Source organism: Arvicola amphibius, chromosome 4 (genome assembly GCF_903992535.2).
Source record: "Arvicola amphibius chromosome 4, mArvAmp1.2, whole genome shotgun sequence".
Classification (NCBI taxonomy): Eukaryota; Metazoa; Chordata; class Mammalia; order Rodentia; family Cricetidae; genus Arvicola; species Arvicola amphibius.
In genome coordinates this window covers 90,174,301-90,192,673 of record NC_052050.1, presented here as the reverse complement: position 1 = coordinate 90,192,673, position 18,373 = coordinate 90,174,301, and the positions used below count along the sequence as shown (strand labels likewise).

At 50.2% G+C, this 18,373-nt stretch overlaps 2 protein-coding genes across 11 annotated transcripts in view; one reads left to right on the top strand and one right to left on the bottom strand.

The window, feature by feature from the left end:
* Unkl (unk like zinc finger) overlaps window positions 1-11,057 on the top strand; it is a 42,281-nt gene extending 31,224 nt beyond the window's left edge. For 3 of the 7 annotated variants that reach the window (XM_038324660.1, XM_038324662.1, XM_038324664.1), the window contains exons 11-15: window positions 5,260-5,343; window positions 5,929-6,156; window positions 6,902-7,104; window positions 7,225-7,479; window positions 8,384-11,057. In XM_038324660.1, coding sequence (XP_038180588.1) covers window positions 5,260-5,343; window positions 5,929-6,156; window positions 6,902-7,104; window positions 7,225-7,479; window positions 8,384-8,539 — 926 coding nt within the window. In that variant the 3' untranslated portion in view covers window positions 8,540-11,057. Of the gene's footprint in view, window positions 1-755; window positions 1,461-5,259; window positions 5,344-5,928; window positions 6,157-6,901; window positions 7,480-8,383 lie in introns of those variants that run through there. The other 4 variants (XM_038324665.1, XM_038324666.1, XM_038324661.1 and 1 more) reach the window with 4 other exon arrangements.
* Gnptg (N-acetylglucosamine-1-phosphate transferase subunit gamma) lies at window positions 10,959-18,347 on the bottom strand. Of its 4 annotated transcripts, none has more exons than XM_038324668.2 (11): window positions 18,257-18,347; window positions 18,117-18,174; window positions 17,978-18,045; window positions 12,493-12,547; window positions 12,342-12,425; window positions 12,171-12,264; window positions 11,980-12,094; window positions 11,814-11,896; window positions 11,612-11,743; window positions 11,445-11,526; window positions 10,959-11,358 (listed from the first exon to the last, which is right to left on the bottom strand). In XM_038324668.2, the coding sequence occupies exons 1-11, from the start codon at window positions 18,306-18,308 to the stop codon at window positions 11,258-11,260; spliced, it is 924 nt and encodes a 307-aa protein (XP_038180596.1). In that variant the 5' UTR covers window positions 18,309-18,347; the 3' UTR covers window positions 10,959-11,257. The 4 variants fall into 4 exon arrangements, with proteins under 4 accessions (XP_038180596.1, XP_038180597.1, XP_038180598.1 ...); XM_038324669.2 differs by having other exon boundaries at window positions 10,959-11,355; XM_038324670.2 differs by lacking the exon at window positions 11,612-11,743.
* Between the last annotated feature and the right edge of the window lie 26 nt (window positions 18,348-18,373).

Genomic DNA, 18,373 nt, shown 5'->3' with positions numbered 1-18,373 from the left:
TCGGGCGGTGGTGGCGCACGCCTTTAATCCCAGCACTCGGGAGGCAGAGGCAGGCGGATCTCTGTGAGTTCGAGACCAGCCTGGTCTACAAGAGCTAGTTCCAGGACAGGCTCCAAAGCTACAGAGAAACCCTGTCTCGAAAAACCAAAAAAAAAAAAAAAAAAAAAAAGACAGTCCTGTACTATGTGGGGACTGCTAGGGAGTCCTGGAGCTGGTCAATGTGCTGCTGAGACTCCTCCCACTCCTCTGTGTTTCTAATGTAAAAGTAAAGAGGGTACACAACAGAAGAACGCTGAGGAAAGTTAGATCCCCATCCCGGAACAAGCAGACTGTGAGGCACTTGCTCACCAAGGTGTAAGGTTGACCAGGTGCCACAAACATGGGAAGGGTCTCAGGAAGTCCTGAGTTGCCGGGTGTTTCAGGCTGGCAGGTGTCAACATGTTTGCGGTAGTTCTTCTAGCAGTGCATGGCCTCAGCCACAGAGTCAGGAAGTTGTGAGATGCATTTTTAAAATTTGTTTTGTATTGCTGGGAAGGGAATCCAAGGCCTCAAGTTGATTAAGCCACCTGTCCTCATTTACAGTGCATTGTAGTTTCTGCTTCTAGTTTAAACAGTGAGCATTTCCTCTCCTCGCTGTGAATCCCTTCCAAAGTCAACTAGCTGAGTACTGTAATCTCAGTTTGGGACGCTGAGGCAGTAGGATCACACAAGAAGTCAGTGGGCTGTCTTCCCAGTGATGGGAATTCATGGTTCCTAGGCACAGGGGCAGTTCCTGCCTCTACCCAATAGCCAGCCTGACCCACATGCCTCCTCCCCATGGGGTTGGCCCTCACTCTGGTTCTTTTTCAGTGTTAAAGGGCTAAGGAGGAGGAGGGGTAGACTGGAGGGCACTGTCTTTGTGGGATTTCCTTCCATTTAAATCAAGTCAAGTGCAGGGCCTGCACATTTAAGAGATGTGGGGGAGGGAAGTGGGAAGCGTGCTAGTCCTGGTAGTCAGAGTTAACACGCCTCCAGCTCTTGGCCATGGAGGACTGAGCCCATGAGTGGTCCCTCTGCTCGGCACCCTCCCAATTCCTCTCCTCCCCACCCCCCCCCCATCGTCCATTCCTGCCCCCCTATTGTCCATTCCTGCCCCCCTATTCAGGCCTAAACGGTGCCTTCTCTAGTACACCTGGTAAGCAGGAGCTGTGGGGGCGTGGCCGGTGCTGGGGGGCAGGGTGCACATCGGGAGTGGGCGGGGCCTGCACGCAGGCAGGGCCAGCGACTGGTGAGGGCGGAGCGCGAACCAGGCAGGTTTGAATCCTCAGTGACGGCAGCCCTGCTGGAGCTGCGGAGGATATGAGTCAGCATTGACAGTGGCTACGGCAGATCCCGGCAGGTCTCGCGTCAGCCTGGCACCAAGTTGTGGGTCCTCATTTTTCAGCGCTTTGGAACTCCCGAGGTGTGAGTCCCTTTCTCCGGTGCGTGTCCTCCAGGGGGCTTCTATCCTACACTCAAATCCTCCCTGGTGGTGTCCCCCCATCCCCCGCTCCGCCTTGACTGGCATCTCCCTTTAGATCGTCCTGGTCGGCCAGCGTACCCCCAGGTGAAGAACCCCTGGTAGTTTCCCTTCTGAGTGCACCCCTCCATCTTGGTGCGCACCCCTTCAGGCCGATACCTTTCAAAATGCATGTCCCTCCAGGTGCATGTTTCCCGGAAGCCATGTACCTCTTTCGCAGTGCGATCATGGGACTGCAGAAGGAGGTTAACTTACATGCTTACTCCTACAAACTTGCTTTTCTTGGTGCTGCTTATCCAGGGCCCTATTGCCCTCAAGGTGGCCATCCTGCATCCTGTCCCTAGAGTCCTGGTCAGGTCCCCCCAGTTCCTCCTAACTTTCCCAGTTCAGAGTGGAGGTAAGCTGGTGGCTTGGTGCTCTTCTGTTTTCTAGCAGCAGATAGGGAAGACACCACCCTGTCTTGCCCTTGACTCCTTCCTTCAGTCTGTGTGGTTTACCCTTCATGTATCCCTGACCCTAGAGGACTATGGTACCTTTTGAATGTGCTGTGTCACATTGGAAGCTGGTGATGCCTGGAACAATACTCAGCAGCTCTCTGCTGGTTGCTGGTGAGGTCCAGGTGCTTCAGGTCATTTGGTGGAGCCAGTTCTGAGCCAGGTGGTATAGCCTGGCCCTCAAGCACTTGTAGTTTATGAAAGGAGGCTTGCCTAGATTTCCAAGGTGGTTCTTTAGGTATGATTCAGAAGTCCTGGGTCTGATCATCAGAAACATGAAGGTTAGTGAGGTTGGAGACAAGAACCTGGTGGACTAGAGTGTAGGATGGGTTCCTGAACAGCAGTCAGAAGAGTTGGGGAGCCCCTGGGCCAGAAATAGGGCTGACAGGGCCCAGAGGCTCCCCAGATAGCCCCCTTTAACTGAAACCTTGCTGGGCTCCAGTACAGTGGCTCACACCCTGTGCTAGGATTCTGCTTGGGGTTGATTGCAGTATGGTTCTATCCCAACTTGGCCCCTCTATTCTGTGTAGTCACGGCTGCCACTACACCTGGGACTCTGCGCTGAGTCACAGAGAACATGCTCAGCTTGAATCATCCAGGGGAGACAGGTTCCCACTTACATGCCTTTCTTTGTTCCTTAGTTCTTCAAATTGAGGTTTTGCAGTTATTCCTGCACAAGAGCAGTGGAATTGTCCCTCATTTAATTCTCCAGTCTTTAGGTGCAAAGGCTGTCAGTCCAGGCTGTCACCTCCCTGTTCCAGATCAGGTGTAAAGGATGGGGAGCCTCTGCACTGGGCACAGCCGAGGCAGGATAGGGCAGGTTGCTTTGTGGATGGATGGGAACATATCTTCAGTCTGCCTGCTTCAGCCAGCTCTGTCCAGATGTACTGGTTCAGCACATAGGGTTTGGAGGCTGATGAGATCAGGACTAGTGGGACATGCTCAGCAGTGGACTGTGAAGAAGGGTGTGAGGTAGAAAGAAAGCTGTGCTCAGCTTGCTGTTACTGAAGAAGGGACCCTGAAGCATGCCTACTCTTGGGAGACACCTCTTCTCCCCCAAAGACTGAGAGATGAGATTGGGGGTGGCATGTGGTGCTTGGGGAAGAAAGGGAGCAGGTAGTGTTGTGAGGTATCCACCAGAGAAGAGTTTAAGTCAGTAGAAAGTCCTTTTTTTTTTAATATATATTTTCTCAAGATAGGTTTCTCTGTAGCTTTGGAGCCTGTCCTGGAATTCACTCTATAGACCAGGCTGGCCTCAAATTTACGTAGTTCTGCCTTCCTCTGCCTCCTGCGTGCTGGGATTAAAGGTGTGCACCACCACTGGCTGGCCAATAAAAAGTCTTTATTGACCATCTGGAGACTACGCTGGGTGTTCAGGATGCAGTGCAGTCCTGAGCCCTTCTCACGGTGAGCTTTTGAGCACAAAATACTCATCCTGAGTTGACACACCTGGCTTGGTTGACGCACCTGGGTTGGTTGACGCACCCAGGTTACACCTTAGTTTGAAGAACTAAGGAGCAGGAACAGTTAGCCAGAAGCAAAACTATAGAATCCAGAAAGCAAGGGTAGTACATTTAGGGACTTTGCCAGAAGTATGAAAGCAACTCTGATGGGTTAGGTCTCTGTTTTCATTTTGCTGCCTACATGCTGGGTTTTAAGCCCTGAATGGTACTCATTCATGGTGTCAGCTGTGCTTCTAGAGTTTTATCCCGACCTGCTACAGAGAGGTTTCCTTACAGCCTGTGTGCCGTCACCCTTTTTAGAGAGGCCCTTTGTATGCCCAGGCAGTGGTGGCGCATGCCTTTAATCCTAGCACTTAGGAGGCAGAGGCGGGTGGATCTCTGTGAGTTTGAGACCAGCCTGATCTACAGAGCAAGTTCCAGGACAGGCTCCAAAGCTACACAGAGAAACCCTGTCTAGAAAAACAAACAAAAAACAAAAACAAAAAAATGAGACAGGGGAAAGGCCCGTTATAGCCAGCAAGGGAGGACCAGGGCCTTCAGGGAAAGTTTGTGTGAGCTGTGTCATCTTTTTGTTTATTTTTGAGACTAGGCTAGCTTCACAGCATAGCCCAGGGTGGTCTGGACCTCACAGTTCTCTCTGCCTTGCCTCCCAGGTGCTGGGATTGCAGGCATATGCCACCACACCCAGTATATATGTTATCTTGAAGTTGAAGTCAGAGTTCTTGGGAACTGGGGGGCCTTAGTCAGCAGTGGGGACAGGACTGAACCACACAGCATAGACTGCACCAATGTACTGTGAAGAGTGGGTGGGAGAGGCAGTAGCCACCATGTCAGAGCTACAGGTTCATTGTTTCTCAGATAAAGACTTGGAAGAGCAGGACCTTGAATTGACAGGTGAGAGTGCTGGCTGAGCTCAGTGGCTCCTTTAACTTCCTGCTTGTTCAAGTTTGACAGTGCCTGTGTTGAGAATGTGACACCACTCACAGGCATACTCCTGCAGCCAGCTCTGTCTCTCCTCCCTCCAATGGCTATGCAGGCTATCGACGCAGATTGCTATCTTCTCCACTATGTGGTCCCTGAATGGCAGCCCTGTTCTGGCTGTGGGGGTGGAGGCATGTCCTGGTCTCATCCTGCTCCTGACATTCACTGTGTAGATCAAATGGCCTCAAACTGTGATTCTCCTGCCTTAGCATCTGTAGTACTGGGATTATAGTGTTCTACCATACCCAGCAACCTCTGCCCCTGACGAGGCAGTTTCTGGGGCCAGTGTGGCAGTCCTGCCTCCCTTAAGTCCCCAAGGTGTCAGAGTTCATTATCTTAATGTGTTCAGCCTACACAGTCTCAGAACCATTTGCCTGTTGGAATTAACCTCCTCTAAAATTTGTAATAGTTAAATGTAGTTTCTTGGTCAAATTTTAACAAATGGTTAGAAGTAAAAGGAGACACAACTGAGCACATTCGGTACATTCCTGTATAATCCTAGCACTTGGGAGGTGGAAGGCAAGAGGATCAGAAGTTCAGGTTGCCTTTGGCTGCATTGAGTTGAGGCTAGTCATGAGCTACATGATATCCAAAGAGCAAAGAAAATGAAACAACCATACCTACAAAGTAGGACATTTGTGGGATGAAACACCCCTCCCTGGCTGTGGAGGAGAAAGCAGCCTTGTTGACCAGCAGAGGCTGGCAGGGCTGCTTTGCTCTTCCTAGGTGGGTGTTGATGTTATAGGGTCAGGGATTCCTTCTGAGAGGTTTTGTGTTTGTGCTGGGTGAGAGGTGAGTGGGTAACACCAGGTTTATCTCGCAGGTTCGGCCTTAGATCTTCACCTTAGTGACATAAATATCGCATCCTTAGATAAAGACTTGGAAGAGCAGGACCTTGGATTGACAGGTGAGCTCAGTGGCTCCTTTATCTTCGTGCATGCTGCCTGGCTTACTGTAGGGGTTGAGGGGAGCCATCTGCTGGGATCCTCTTCTTGGCTCTGCTGCCTGCCTGTGTGACTCGGTTTCCTGCTGCTTCCTCAGTTTACCTCTGTTGTGACAAAGCAGCCCTTTAGACTTGGCTGGGGCCTCTCATGAGGAAACACAAGAAATTATTCTTACATCTGTATGGCATAGAGAGAGGTTCCTATTATTACATCATTTTCTTCATCCTGAAAGTTATTTTCTCTGTTTCAAAAAAAGTCTACCCATCTTAAGAGCCCTGGTGGCTCTGTGAGTGCCCTGCTAGTAGTGCGTTCCTGGCTCTGCCAGGACCACTACCAGTGCTGCCCTGAGTTGGGGGCGCCTGACAGCTGCACCCCTGTGGGGGATACTTGCTTGCTGGCCTGGTTCCTCTGGTATCTTCTGAGGTACCCCGTCCCTAGGTTTCCCTGGTGTCTAGCTGCCTAGTTACTGACCTGCAGGCTTATTGGCAAGTGGCTCTGTGGCAGAAACCTGCCTGTCCTTGTTCACTCAGCCTCCCTCCTCCCACCAGGTCCCAGGTCGCTGGCAGGCTCAGCACCCGTCACCATTCCGGGCTCCCTGCCCCGCTCGCCATCCTTGCACTCGTCCTCATCCCTGTCCACCTCCCCACTCAGCTCGCTCTCCCAGTCCCTGTCTGGGCCACTCGTCTCCTCGGCTATGACGCCCCCCCAGCAGCCACCACCCCTCCGGTCGGAGCCGGCTACGCTGGGCTCTGCAGCCTCATCTTACAGCTCTTTAGGTGCGTGCCTGGGCGTGGGTCCCTCCCCGCCGGCTCTGGGTCCTGAAACAGGCCCTGTCCAATCTAGTCCTGGGTATTTCTGACTGCAGGGCTTCTCACCTCCATAGTTTTGAGTCTTCAGAGACACCACCCCCTGCAGCCTGTGTGGTATAGATGAGTGAACAGACACGGTAGACATGTCTACCATGGGACAGCTGTTACCCACAGCTGGGCATTCTCAGTGCTCACTCGGGGCTCTGGGTGGGGCATACATAGCTACGCTGGGGTCCCCGCAGGCAGTGTCTAGGATTCATTGTATGACCCAAGCTATGAGAGGGAACTGATATGACAGGTCAGCAGGACTCTGTCTTCTGCTCTCACATTTCCACCAGGAGGCTGTTCAGATCTTCCATAACGTTCTATTTAGAAATGTGCCTGTCTCCAGATGTCCATTCTAACAGATAGCTAACATACAGGAGATGACCTCAGAACTAGAGCTCTTCTGAATCTCCAGGCCTGCTGTAGAATGCGAACTGCTGGGGTTAGGAACTCTGTTTTTTTTTTTTTTTTTTTTTTTTTCTCTTCACACTCTTATCTTCCTGAGCCAACTGTGCCTCCTTTTGGGGAGGCAGTCTTGGAGCTGAATCTTCAGCAGTCATGAGCAAGTGACTTAAAGGGTACCAGGGTGGGTGGCCAGGTGAAGGGCAGAACACATGCAGACATTGGGTGCAGCATGGACTGTATCATCCTTGTCTCCTAAACTCAGGTTTGAACGGCGTCCCTGGGAGCATCTGGGACTTTGTTTCTGGCAGCTTCTCTCCTAGCCCATCCCCCATTCTGAACTCTGGCCCTTCGGCTTCCTCAAGTGCAAGTCCAAACAGTGCTGAGCTGGCAAGAGTCAGGCGACAGCTAGATGAAGCCAAAAGAAAGATCAGGCAGTGGGAAGAGTCTTGGCAGCAAGTGAAGCAGGTAAGCCTGTGGGAAGAAGGAGCCGGATGTGGAAGAGAGGGCTTTGGATACACAGGCAGGGCAGGTAAGCCTGAGGAAGGCCAGGCATGGCTGCCTCCTGTATGTTGTCTTGGGTTTTAGGCCTGTGATGCCTGGCAGAGAGAGGCCCAGGAGGCCAAGGAGAGAGCCCGTGTAGCGGACAGTGACCGGCAGTTGGCACTGCAGAGGAAGGAGGAGGTGGAGGCCCAGGTAAAGCAGCTGCAGGAAGAACTAGAGGGCCTGGGTTTGTCCTCACTGCCAGGGCTACGGAGCTTGGGTGACATCAACGACATCCCTCTCCCCAAGCTGCATTCCCTGCAGAGCCAGCTGCGCCTGGACCTGGAGGCTGTGGATGGGGTAAGTCCTGCTGGGCAGTTGCTGTCACTTCAGGGGAAGGCAAAGAGGACTGGCTCTTTGCCTGGACTCTGGTTGGTGCATTTTGCATGTATCCTGTTGACTACAGCCAAGGTCCACGTACTACATGTACCTTGTCTCCAAGATAGTTTCCTGGGTTCTGGGCACTCTTAGCCATGGGATCCCACTTAGCACCATTGTGGGTACCTAGCTGCCAGCCTTGCCTGTGGCTAGACTGCTTTGCTTCCGGACCCAGCACTCTGGCGGGGGTGGGGTTTCCCAAGGGAAACTCTTTTCTACTGACTGTTCTCCCCTGTGGACCCCTGGCCAAATGTCCACCCCAGGCCTGACACACGAAGGATTTCTGTGACACTGCTGCTGTAGCTGGTGGCCACTGTCCTGGGATACGATTGTTTGCTTGGCCTTGCCCAGTGTGACTCAAACCAGCCTGGTGCCTTGACCTGACTAGGGGCAGTAAGAGAACGAAGACAAGACAAACACTGCAGAAACAACACATACACAGAGGGAAGCTAGGCGGGTGGGCTGTGCATGCTCGGGTGGAGCTGTACCTACTACCAAAGCAACCTGCAGCTTAGTGTGTCTACTGCGTGTGCAGATGTGGCAGCAAGGTAGCTCGTCTAGGTGGGGGAGTCTACATGAGCAGTCCCAGAGGAGGAAGCTGCATGCAGTTGCTCGTTTTGCATATACTGGTCAAATGTTTTTAAACACTCATACTGGGAACAGAGGAAGGCTTTGCCAGTTCCAACCCTGACCTCTATTGAAAGGCTTTCCAGCTTCCCATGGGTCTGAGGTATTATCCTTCCCTGATAATGGTCATATCCATGTCAGCTGTACACATTTTCTCCTTTGTGGCTCCCCACACTCACCAATCACCTCTTCCCTACAGGTGATCTTCCAGCTTCGTGCCAAACAGTGTGTGGGCTGCCAGGAGAGGGCCCATGGCACTGTCCTCCGGCCTTGCCAGCATCGTGTCTTATGTGAGCTGTGTGCAGCCAGTACCCCTGAGTGCCCCTACTGCAAGGGCCAGCCCCTCCCATGGTGACCAGAGCGAGACCTATTCCTTCCCTGGTGAGCAGTGCAAAGGCCTCAGCATGCCATGTGCCACTTCATTGTCGAAATTTGCCTCCAGTCCCACCCACGCCAGGATGTGAGTTTATGTCCACTGTCCAACAGCCTCTCATATTACTCTTTCTTCCCTACCATCTCCTACCAACGGTGTCAAGGTATTCTCAGAAAGCCTTTGAAGCACCACCACCCGTCCCCTGGGCAAGTGGCATGTTTTTGGTGCCCCTAGTCATGACGCTGCTGTGGCCAGGCCAGGGGGAGGTCAGGCCTTGTCAAAGCACTTTGTAAACCGAGGAATCTAATTAGACATTATAATTGTATAAGCTGCTTTCTAGGTCAATGTTTTTAATATGCGATAACATGAAGCTTTATACGTGTACTGTGAACTTGAAGTTTCCTATCAGTTTGTTGTTAACTCATAGTAATGGTAACTACATTAGATTTCATATTCTGAAACTATTTAGGAAATGAACATTTATCTAGTAGTGAAGAAGACCTAGGATTTTTACATTTAAAATTAAGTGCAGACAAATAGTATTTATAAGCAGAGAGTGGTTATTGAGAGACACATTTACATTTAGATGTTCTTAATTTTATGAAAGGAACTAATTTTCCTAAGCATGTGCAGGTGCACATGTAGATGGAGTTTTATATTCCAGTATCACAGAGTGATATCCAGAGCTCTGTCATGCACTTATGTGATCCGTGGCCACTTCCAAGTGCCTGTGCCTTGCAAAAGAAGTGAAGGAATTGGTTCATTTGGTTTTTTCTTCTCCCTTGAAAGACAATTTCATGCTAATGAAAAATGCAGCAAAGGAATCAGACATTCAGAGGAGTCCAAGATCTACTCGGAAGGAGCTGTGTTCTGATGTCTTGTCTGTAATGGCAACGGTGCTTTGTACCCCGAGTGTCCCGGGGCACCCTAGCTTGTGCTGAACAAAGGGGCTGTGAACCTGAGACTCCGTATGCTGCCCCTGTGATCACCCTCACCGCTAGCTGATCCAAGATTCCAGGACAGCTTTAGCAGACATGGTACCTGAGCTGTGCATCTAATTATGATCAGAATCCATCCCATGACGAGCAGCCCCAGCTCTGCTGCAGCTCACCCAGCAGCTTCCACGGAGAAGGCAGCACCCTCACAGCTTGGCCTCAGGCCCATGGCTAAAATCCTGCTGAGAATGTGTCTAGGGTGATGACTTCAGCCTTCTATAGTAAGGACTGGGACTCTTCTGGAAATCTAGGGAGGAGACATCTGTCCAGGCAACCCCTGCCTTTGGTGGCAGACCTAGCAGGGCAGGTATCCTACCTGCAGGTTCTGCCCAGGCCTAGAAGTGGTTCTCCTCTCCCATGGCTTTGCCAAAGACTTTTAATAGCATTTTTTAAGTGCAAAGTGACTAGGTAAAACGTTTTTATCAGTGACCAAATTAGAATGTATTTAATATAGTAGGAGATTGAAAAGCATTTTCTAATACAAGACAAACTGGTAGAAAAGCTCTATCATTTTAAAGGAAGTGGATCCTCAACATTCCGCAGCTAGCCCACTACTTAATAAGGTAACTATTGACCTGGTTTTAGTGACTATTTCGTTTTTAATTATAGTGGTAATGATTTATTAGCTCAGTACCTAGATCATGTGTATTTTGTGCTACTGTTACCATGGTTTAAGATTGTTTATTTTTATTCATATTTATGCACTTGTTTCCCATATTGGCCTTTGGTCTCTGTGGTAACAGGACAATGTTTGTGATTGATAGCTCATCTGGACATTCAAGCTGTAACAGTTACAAGCATTAAGCTTTAGATTGTGTGTGTGTAAGCTACTCTGGCTAACTCCTCCTGGGCTGACATTCCAGGCTGGGGCAGTTATGGGCCTGCTATGTGATGTCTACGGGGTCCCACCCAGTGACAGGAGTTTTCTTGAGCATCTGCTTTTCTGGAATCAGGCTGGGCTCTGAGGACAGGTGTGAGGGGGAAGACCAAAGAAGGGGCCACTTCTCCCATCCATCCTAGACCTCCTGTGAGCTAAGGCTCCTAGGGTCTATCCTGGGTGGGAAGAGCCAAGGAAGAGAGAGATGGGTTTAAGGCCCACATGTGCATACTGAAGGTGAGGCCATGGGTCTAGGAACTGAGGCTCACCATTGTCCTGTTGCCTGTTGTCTTTTAACTCTCTAGTGTTAAATATTAACAGTAAATGATGGTGTCAGAGTTTTGTGTACCTGGTTGGCAGACCTTCCCCCAGTATGGATGCGCATGTGGATTAACTTATGGAAGCCTTTGTGTGCATTTGTTTTCAGAAATTAGCTGAGAATGTTATGTGAATGGAATCTTCTTAATCCAGAAGGTCATATTTATAATACATACCCATTTACTTAGTGAATTGTTTAAAGTTGTTAACATTTGTTTAAATTTTTTTACTATAGCATTTATGCAATGGTTTACAGAATTCATGGAGTTATTTTTTATCAGTATGAGATTAATTAAAACTTTGAAATTTATTCTGTCTGTGTTTCTGGGCACAACAAAGGCTAGCCAGCAGGTCCCTGTGTCTGTCAGTGACCCTGCCTGACCTAGAAGATACCAAAAGAAGTCATGTCCCCACCACACCAGTTCTGTGCACCCCGCTGAGACCACACCTGTCCTCTCTGGAAGGACATTTGCCACTGAGGATGTTTCTTTATCTCTCATGCTGCCTGGATCACAGGGTGTTCCCACGTAGTCCTGGATCACCCCGCAGCTGCTCTGAGGTAGCACCTATGGGGACCTGCTGACCCAGGTGCTTAGAGTAGGTGGTTTCTGCTAGAATGGGTGGCAAGTGAGAATCTGTCCTCCAACTGCTGCAGGCCCCAGGGTGGCTGGCAGTTGACCAGGGCAGACAGACTGACCTGTGGGCTGAGTGTGGGAGATTCCATGCTGGTCCAGCAGACTGGTCAGTCTTCGTACCTCCTGTGACAGCTCTGAGTGTGCCTGGATAAGATGCCAACCCAGTCAAACCCTGCTGGGGCTACCAGGACTAGGGCCCCTGTAACCTTCCCCCGCCCCCAAACTCTACCTTTCTACAGTTATCCAGGGTCTCAAGCCCCAGGCCCTTGGAACCTCCTGCCTGCTGGGTGGGATGGGTTTCTCCTGGGACCTTTAAGTAGCCAGCATCCTCAAAAAGCACCCTCAGCAACTTCTCATAGCCCTGAAGGTGGAGGAGGCAGAAGGAGTACCTGGTAGAGCAGGCAAGGGGACACCCCTGAGTGTGCACCCACCTGCAGTGTGATCAGCTCGTCTGCCAGGTCCTGTTCCACCTGGTCCCAGCGCTGCTGCAGGGCCTCCGACAGGGTTGGATACACTACAGACCAACGGGAGCCAAACATTGCAGAGCCTCCTACCTACCCTCCTCTTCCCTGGACCCAGCCCTAACTGGAAGCCTACCTAACAAAGAGTGGGGATGGCACACAAGGGGGGTCTCGAATGTCAGTGCATAGACACAGGTGCTTGGCTCAGACACATGGGCCAGTCGGTTGATCTTTCCACAGGTGAGCTCCACCTGGGAAGGAAGAGAGCCTCAGTGGCTGGTGGGGGTGGGGTAGCTCTCTACCACCCACATCCCCTATGGGCCTCACCTTGCTCTGCCTGCTCCGGGAGTGGCAGGAGTCCCCATCAGTCATCCACATGCCCTTGAAGGTATTGTTGGCGATTTCCCATTCATGCCAGATGCTGGGGAAAAGGGTGGCAAAGCAATGATGTGGGGGCCTCAGGAGCAGACTTGACACTGCTGCCCTAGCTCAGCTTACCCAAGGATACCGCTGTAGGCGTTCCAGCGGAAGGTCTGCTCGTGCTGGGTCACATTGTGGAAAGGGCAGAACTCATACTTGTACCTGGGGGCACAGGAGCATGAGGAGCTCTGCAAACTGGGCCCGCTCCTCCCACCAGCCCGGCACTCACGTCGACTCCACTAGGCTGAAGCACTTTCCAGCAAGTCTGAAGAGATGCAGGGGCCCTGGGGGAGAACACCACAGCAGTTCAACTTAAGCATAAACCTCTGCTACCCCTAGAGCTAGAAGCTAAGGGAGGCAGGGGGCACCAACCATCAAGGCCAGAAAGCACCAAGTTCCTTTCCGCATGGGATTAGGAACGGTCAGATGCTGGCTGACCTAATCCCTGGGGACTGATAAATCCATCTCCAGATCACAGAACTGGTTATCTGTGGCAGGACTCCCATGTCTGTTCCTGTATCTGTGTTCAGTGTCTGGAACCTAGTTGTAGACTTGGACCGCAAACCCGCAAACCCACTGGAAGACCAGCCACTAGCCAAGAAAGGTAGGGATATGTGTGTGTGTGTGTATACATGTCTGCATGCGTGCTAGTGCGATTTGGGGAAGTTAAGACAGTAGTCATGTGGCATCCCCAGAAAAATAGGACTGACTAGTCCAAAGCTTAGGACCAGTTTGCAAAGATGGACAGAGTATTCTATTTTTTCTAAGAACCAATTTTCAACAAAACCCACAAAGCATACAAAGAAACAGGAATACATGTTCCATTCAAAGGAGCATTTTAAAAATCCGTAAGATGAGCCCTATGTGGTGCTGCATACTTTTGATTCCAGTACCCTGGAGGCAGAGGCAGGCGGATCTCTATGAGTTCAAGGCCAGCCTAGTTTACATTAGTGAGTTTAAGTCCGTAAGCCAGGGCTGAAGAGATGGCTGGGGTTGTGCTCCTCCAGAAGACCCAGGTTCAATTCCCAGCACCCACATGGCAGCTCATAGCTATCTGTGACTCCAGTTCAGGGAACCCGATACCGTCACACAGATATGCAGGCGAAACACTAATGCTCATAAAATTCTTTTTAAAAATCTGTAAGTCAATAGAGAATTCCATGCCCAAGGAAACCATCCTTCACCCATGAGAGGGCTGAGAAGTAGAGTGTCTGCTTATAGATTTTGGAACTCAGACATTGTCATACATGCTGTTGCTAAATATACTGTTTATCAACATACAATGGCTGTCCTTTCTAAAACAAAAACAAACAAACTGCTGCTAGTCTCTGAGCTGGGCATTGTAGTCCATGCCTTTAATCCCAGCACTCAGGAAGCAGAGGCAAGCAGATTTCTGAGGTCCAGGCTAGCAAGAGTGTTAGAATAAAATAAAAACAATCCTGCCACTCTGCCTACTGAATGGGGAGTTTAATTCATTTACATCAACAAGTAAGATGACAGATGTGTACCTTTGAGCTTTTAGTCCATTTCTTCAGTGCTTGCTTTTAAACAGACAGGAGCTGTCTTGTTACCCAGACAGGCCTCAAACTCCTGTGTTACAGTTATCCTCCTTCCTCAGCCTCGAGTACCTAGAACTATATGGGTGCATACCACTGTGCCTAATTCCTCCCTCCTACTGGACACGTAACCCAGGGCCCACCAAGCTATGCGAAATCTTGTTTGCTTTTGTTGTTTTGTTTTTTTGAGACAGGGTTTCTCTGCGTAGCTCTGGCTGTCCTGGAACAGGCTCTGTAGACCAGGCTGGCCTCGAACTCACAGAGATCCACCTGACTGCCTCCCAAGTGCTGGAATTAAAGGCGTGCACCACCACCGCCCAGCTGTCTTTTTGTTGTTGTTTTAAGATTTATTTATTCACTGAGTAGTGACACATATCTTTAACTCTAGCACTCAGGAGGCAAAGGCAGGCATTAGTTACAGGACAGCCTGATCTACAAAGTGAGTTCTAGGATAGCCAAGGCTACACAGAGAAACACTATTTTAAAAATATATATTGTTTATTTTATGTATCAGTGTTCTGTTTGTATGTATGTATGTATGTATGTATGTATGTATGTGCACCACATGCAGTGCCTGTGGAGATCAGAAGAGGGTTTCAGGTCCTCTGGAACAGGGAGTTACAGGCAGTTGTGAGTTACCATGTAGGTACTGAGAACTGAACCAGAGTCCTCTGCAAGAGCAGCAAATACTCTTAACCACTGAGCCATCTCTCTAGCCCCTATTCTCTTTCTTAAATACTGCCATTTTTTTGTTACTACACTGAGATTTTTTTTAAATTTTTTTTCCTTTTTGTATTCTTACAAGGCAGGGTTTCTCCATGTAGCCCTGACTGTCCTAGAACTCACTCTGTAGACCAGGCTGGCCTCAAACTCGGAGATCCACCTGCCTCTGCCTCCTTAGTGCTGGGATCAAAGGGTGTGGGCCACCACAACTGGCTGAGACTTTCAAATTTTTCAAGCAAATTTTTACGTTATTTAATGTGACTACCATGGGGATTTAGAAATTTAAATCGATGTGGGGTTTAGTAGCACACGCCTCTAATTCCCACACTCAGGAGACAGAGTAGATCTCTAAGTCTGAGGCCAGTCTCTTTTACAGAGTGAGTTCCAGGCCAGCCAGGGCTACATAGTGAGACTCTGTCTCAAAAATGGGAAAAACAAACAAAACAACCCCCACTTAACCACAGTCCCACATAGAAAGGACTGCTGTGAAGCTCCCTCGGTCCTGGCTTTTAATTCCTGTTTCTGATCACATGTTCAAACTGGCTGCACACTGACCCAGATGTACGGTCAGTTTTCATGAATTCATGCATCAATCTTTTTCATTGCAGCCTTGGCAACCAAAGTGGTAGCATGGGTCTTTCTCATCCCTGTGTCTCCAGCTACTTTATAGGAGATCTTCCTTCCCATCTTCACCCAGCTGCTGTGTGGTGTCCTCTCGATTCATGTTGAGTGGTTTGCTCTTTCTGCTAGGGCAGGTCTGTTGATTCTCCTGCATGTTATTTAGAAAAAGACCTGCCTTTTTGAGGCCCAGCTGAGGGCCTCAAGCATCTATTCTGGAGTTCAAGTACTGTGTGGCTTCTCCTATATGCACCTTAGCTGTGAGGTGAGCCAGGCTGAAGTGAAGGAGTGGAACAGACACACGGGATGAGCTGTGGGAGACGAGTAAGAACAAAAGTTGGCTCTCTGAAAAGATCAACAGTCCCGACATGTGAGAAGCTGAGCATGGTGGTTTTATGGCATGAGGAGGCTGTAGCAGGATGGGTGTGGTGGTGCAGACAGTAATTGGGGGTGTTAATTCAGGAAAGTGTTTGCTGTGCAAGCATGAGGAACTGAGTGGGTCCTCTCTGCACACACATAAAAAGCTGGATTTTTACCAGGGTTGGAGAGATGGCTCAGAGGTTGAGAGCACTGGCTATTGTTCCAGAGGTCCTGAGTTCAATTCCCAGGAACCACATGGTGGCTCACAACCACCTATAATGAGATCCAGTGCCTTCTGGTGTGCAGGCATACATGCAGGCAGAATACTTATACATAATAAATAAATAAACCTATAATCTCAGTGCTGGAGAGGCAGAGAAGGGGGCGTGTCTCTAGGGCTTGCTGGTCAGCCAGCCTAGCTGAATCCTTGACCTTTAGATTCAGGGAGAGACCCTGATTCTCGATAGGGTGGAAAGCAATAGAGGAAGACACCCGACTCTGACCTCTGGCCTCCACACAGGGGCACATACAAATACATAATATGCAAAGTAAGAGCAAGGGGACTGGAGGGAGAGTTCAGTGGTTATGAGCACTTGTTGCTCTTGTAAAGGATCCAGGTTTCTAGCATCCATATGGTGCCTCACAACCGTCTGTAACTCCAGTTCTAGGAGATCCAATGCCTTCTGACATCTACAGGCATTTCACACAATACAGTACACAGACATACATGCAAGTAAAACATTCATATACATAAAATTATAAAAGTTTAAGAAAAAATGAATGAATAAAACAGGCAAACCAGAGGCTGGAGAGATGGCTCAGAGGTTAAGGGCATTGCCTGCTCTTCCAAAGGTCCTGAGTTCAATTCCCAGCAACCACATGGTGGCTCACAACCATCCATAATGGGGTCTGTTGTATACATAATAAATAAATAAAAACAGGCAAACCAGTGGCTAATATGACCAGGAAAAGCAAAAACTCAATTAAAACCAGAAGTGAGGCTGGACATTGTGGTGCACACCTTTAATCCCAGCACTTGGGAGAGGCAGGCGGATTTCTGTGAGTTCGAGGCCAGCCTGGTCTATAGAGTTCTAGGACAGCCAAAGATACACAGAGAAACCCTGTCTCGAAAAACAAAATGAAAGTTGGGGCATTTGCTACTAATTTTACAGAAATAAAAAGGATTGAGTCACTATGAACAATTAATACAACCAAGACGTTGATGTAAATGAAACTTCTCCAAACACGGTATGCCCACAAGGCATGTGAGTGAGCACACCTGTAAACCTAGGCATTTTAACCTAGGCACCGCTGTCCCCATCTCCTCTCTGTTCTCTCTCCTGCCACGATTGTCATGGAACTCACCATGTAGCCCAGACCTGGCCATGAACTAATGATCCTCTTCCCTCAGCCTCCCAAGTGCTGGGATTATAGTCTGGGACAACCTTCGCACACTGCCTCTACTCTTCGCTTTTTCTTTCCAACATTACTCTACTAAAATGAACATATTTGCAGTACTGGGTTCCTGGCAATGTCTGGCCCCTCCTCCTAGCCAGTCAAGGAGCTGCCAGCTAGTTTGGAAGAGCAATGGAGAAATACCCACATCTTATGCCACCTCCTCACACATGTGCTCACAGTATGATGGCAGCAGGCCTTTGGACTCCTGTGTCTATCAGGAATGTCACAAGCTGTGTCCTTTTCCCATGAAAAGGATTGTGATGGCAGCTGAGCCCGACTGGTTCACTGCTGGAGGAGGCTGGTAGGTGCTCCTTGCATTCAGCTTCAGAAGCTCCAGCTTGGGCTACCTCTCCTCCTCCAGGGGATCAATGCTACAAACCAGCATGTCCAGCACACCTCAGATAGTGAGTCACCAAATCCCCAGAGTGCAGCCCTCAGCTAGCCAAGGTCCCTTCATGCTGAGGAGCCCTGAGCCTCCTTCAACAGCTAGGTCCCATTCTCTGTAGTCCTGGGATCTCAGCTCTCTCCCAGCTTTCCTGAGCAAAGAATTCTGATGTGCTGATGCTCTCTCCATTCCCTTAGATCTAGACAGGCTAAACACACCTGGAGTGGACGCTTCACATCCAACACCCTTGCAACTCCTAAACAGTCTGAGCACTAGTGGGAGGCGCAGACTTTAGGATCCCAAGTCGGAGGCCAGCTTAAACCTACACATGGAAAACTCCGTCTTAAAAACACAGAAGCTAGGGATGTAGCTCAACGCTAGAGAGCTTGCCTAGCCCTAGGTAATCGCCAACAGGGAGATCGAAAGTTCCAGTATATACTCCCGAGCATTCAAACACTCACATTTTGACAAACGAATGCATGAACCTCCAGCGAATGCATTATCGGTGTCTTTCATCCAAGGTACCCTATCCCGCCGCCCCCACCCCCAGCCGAGGGCTTTCCTCGTCCCCTCGGTCAGCACCTCGGTCAGCTCCACGTCCCTCCCGCGCTCACCAGACACAGGCGAAGGCTCTCTCTTAGGCTGAAGGCGACTTGCCTGGGGCAGGAACGGGTTATTCAGCCTACGGGACAGAAAATGTCAGAGGAGCCCGCCACGCCCGGCACCCAAGCCGCCGGACCGCGAGACACTTACCCGAATGTGTTGGGTTCCTCCACCACCTTCATCTTCCCGGCACGTGCCGGCGCGGGCCCTGCGGAGAGCGAGGCGATGAGCAGGGAGCGGAGGCGGGGGCGACGCCGAAGTGCGGAGGGGATGCGCGCGGAGCCACTGACCGTGCGCCGTGAGCTCCAGCAGCAGCAGGAAGCCGGCCAGCCGCGCCGCCATCGCTCCCCGGGTCGCACAGTCACGTGAGCGACGGCAGGAACTGCCTGCACTCAAAACCGGAAGCT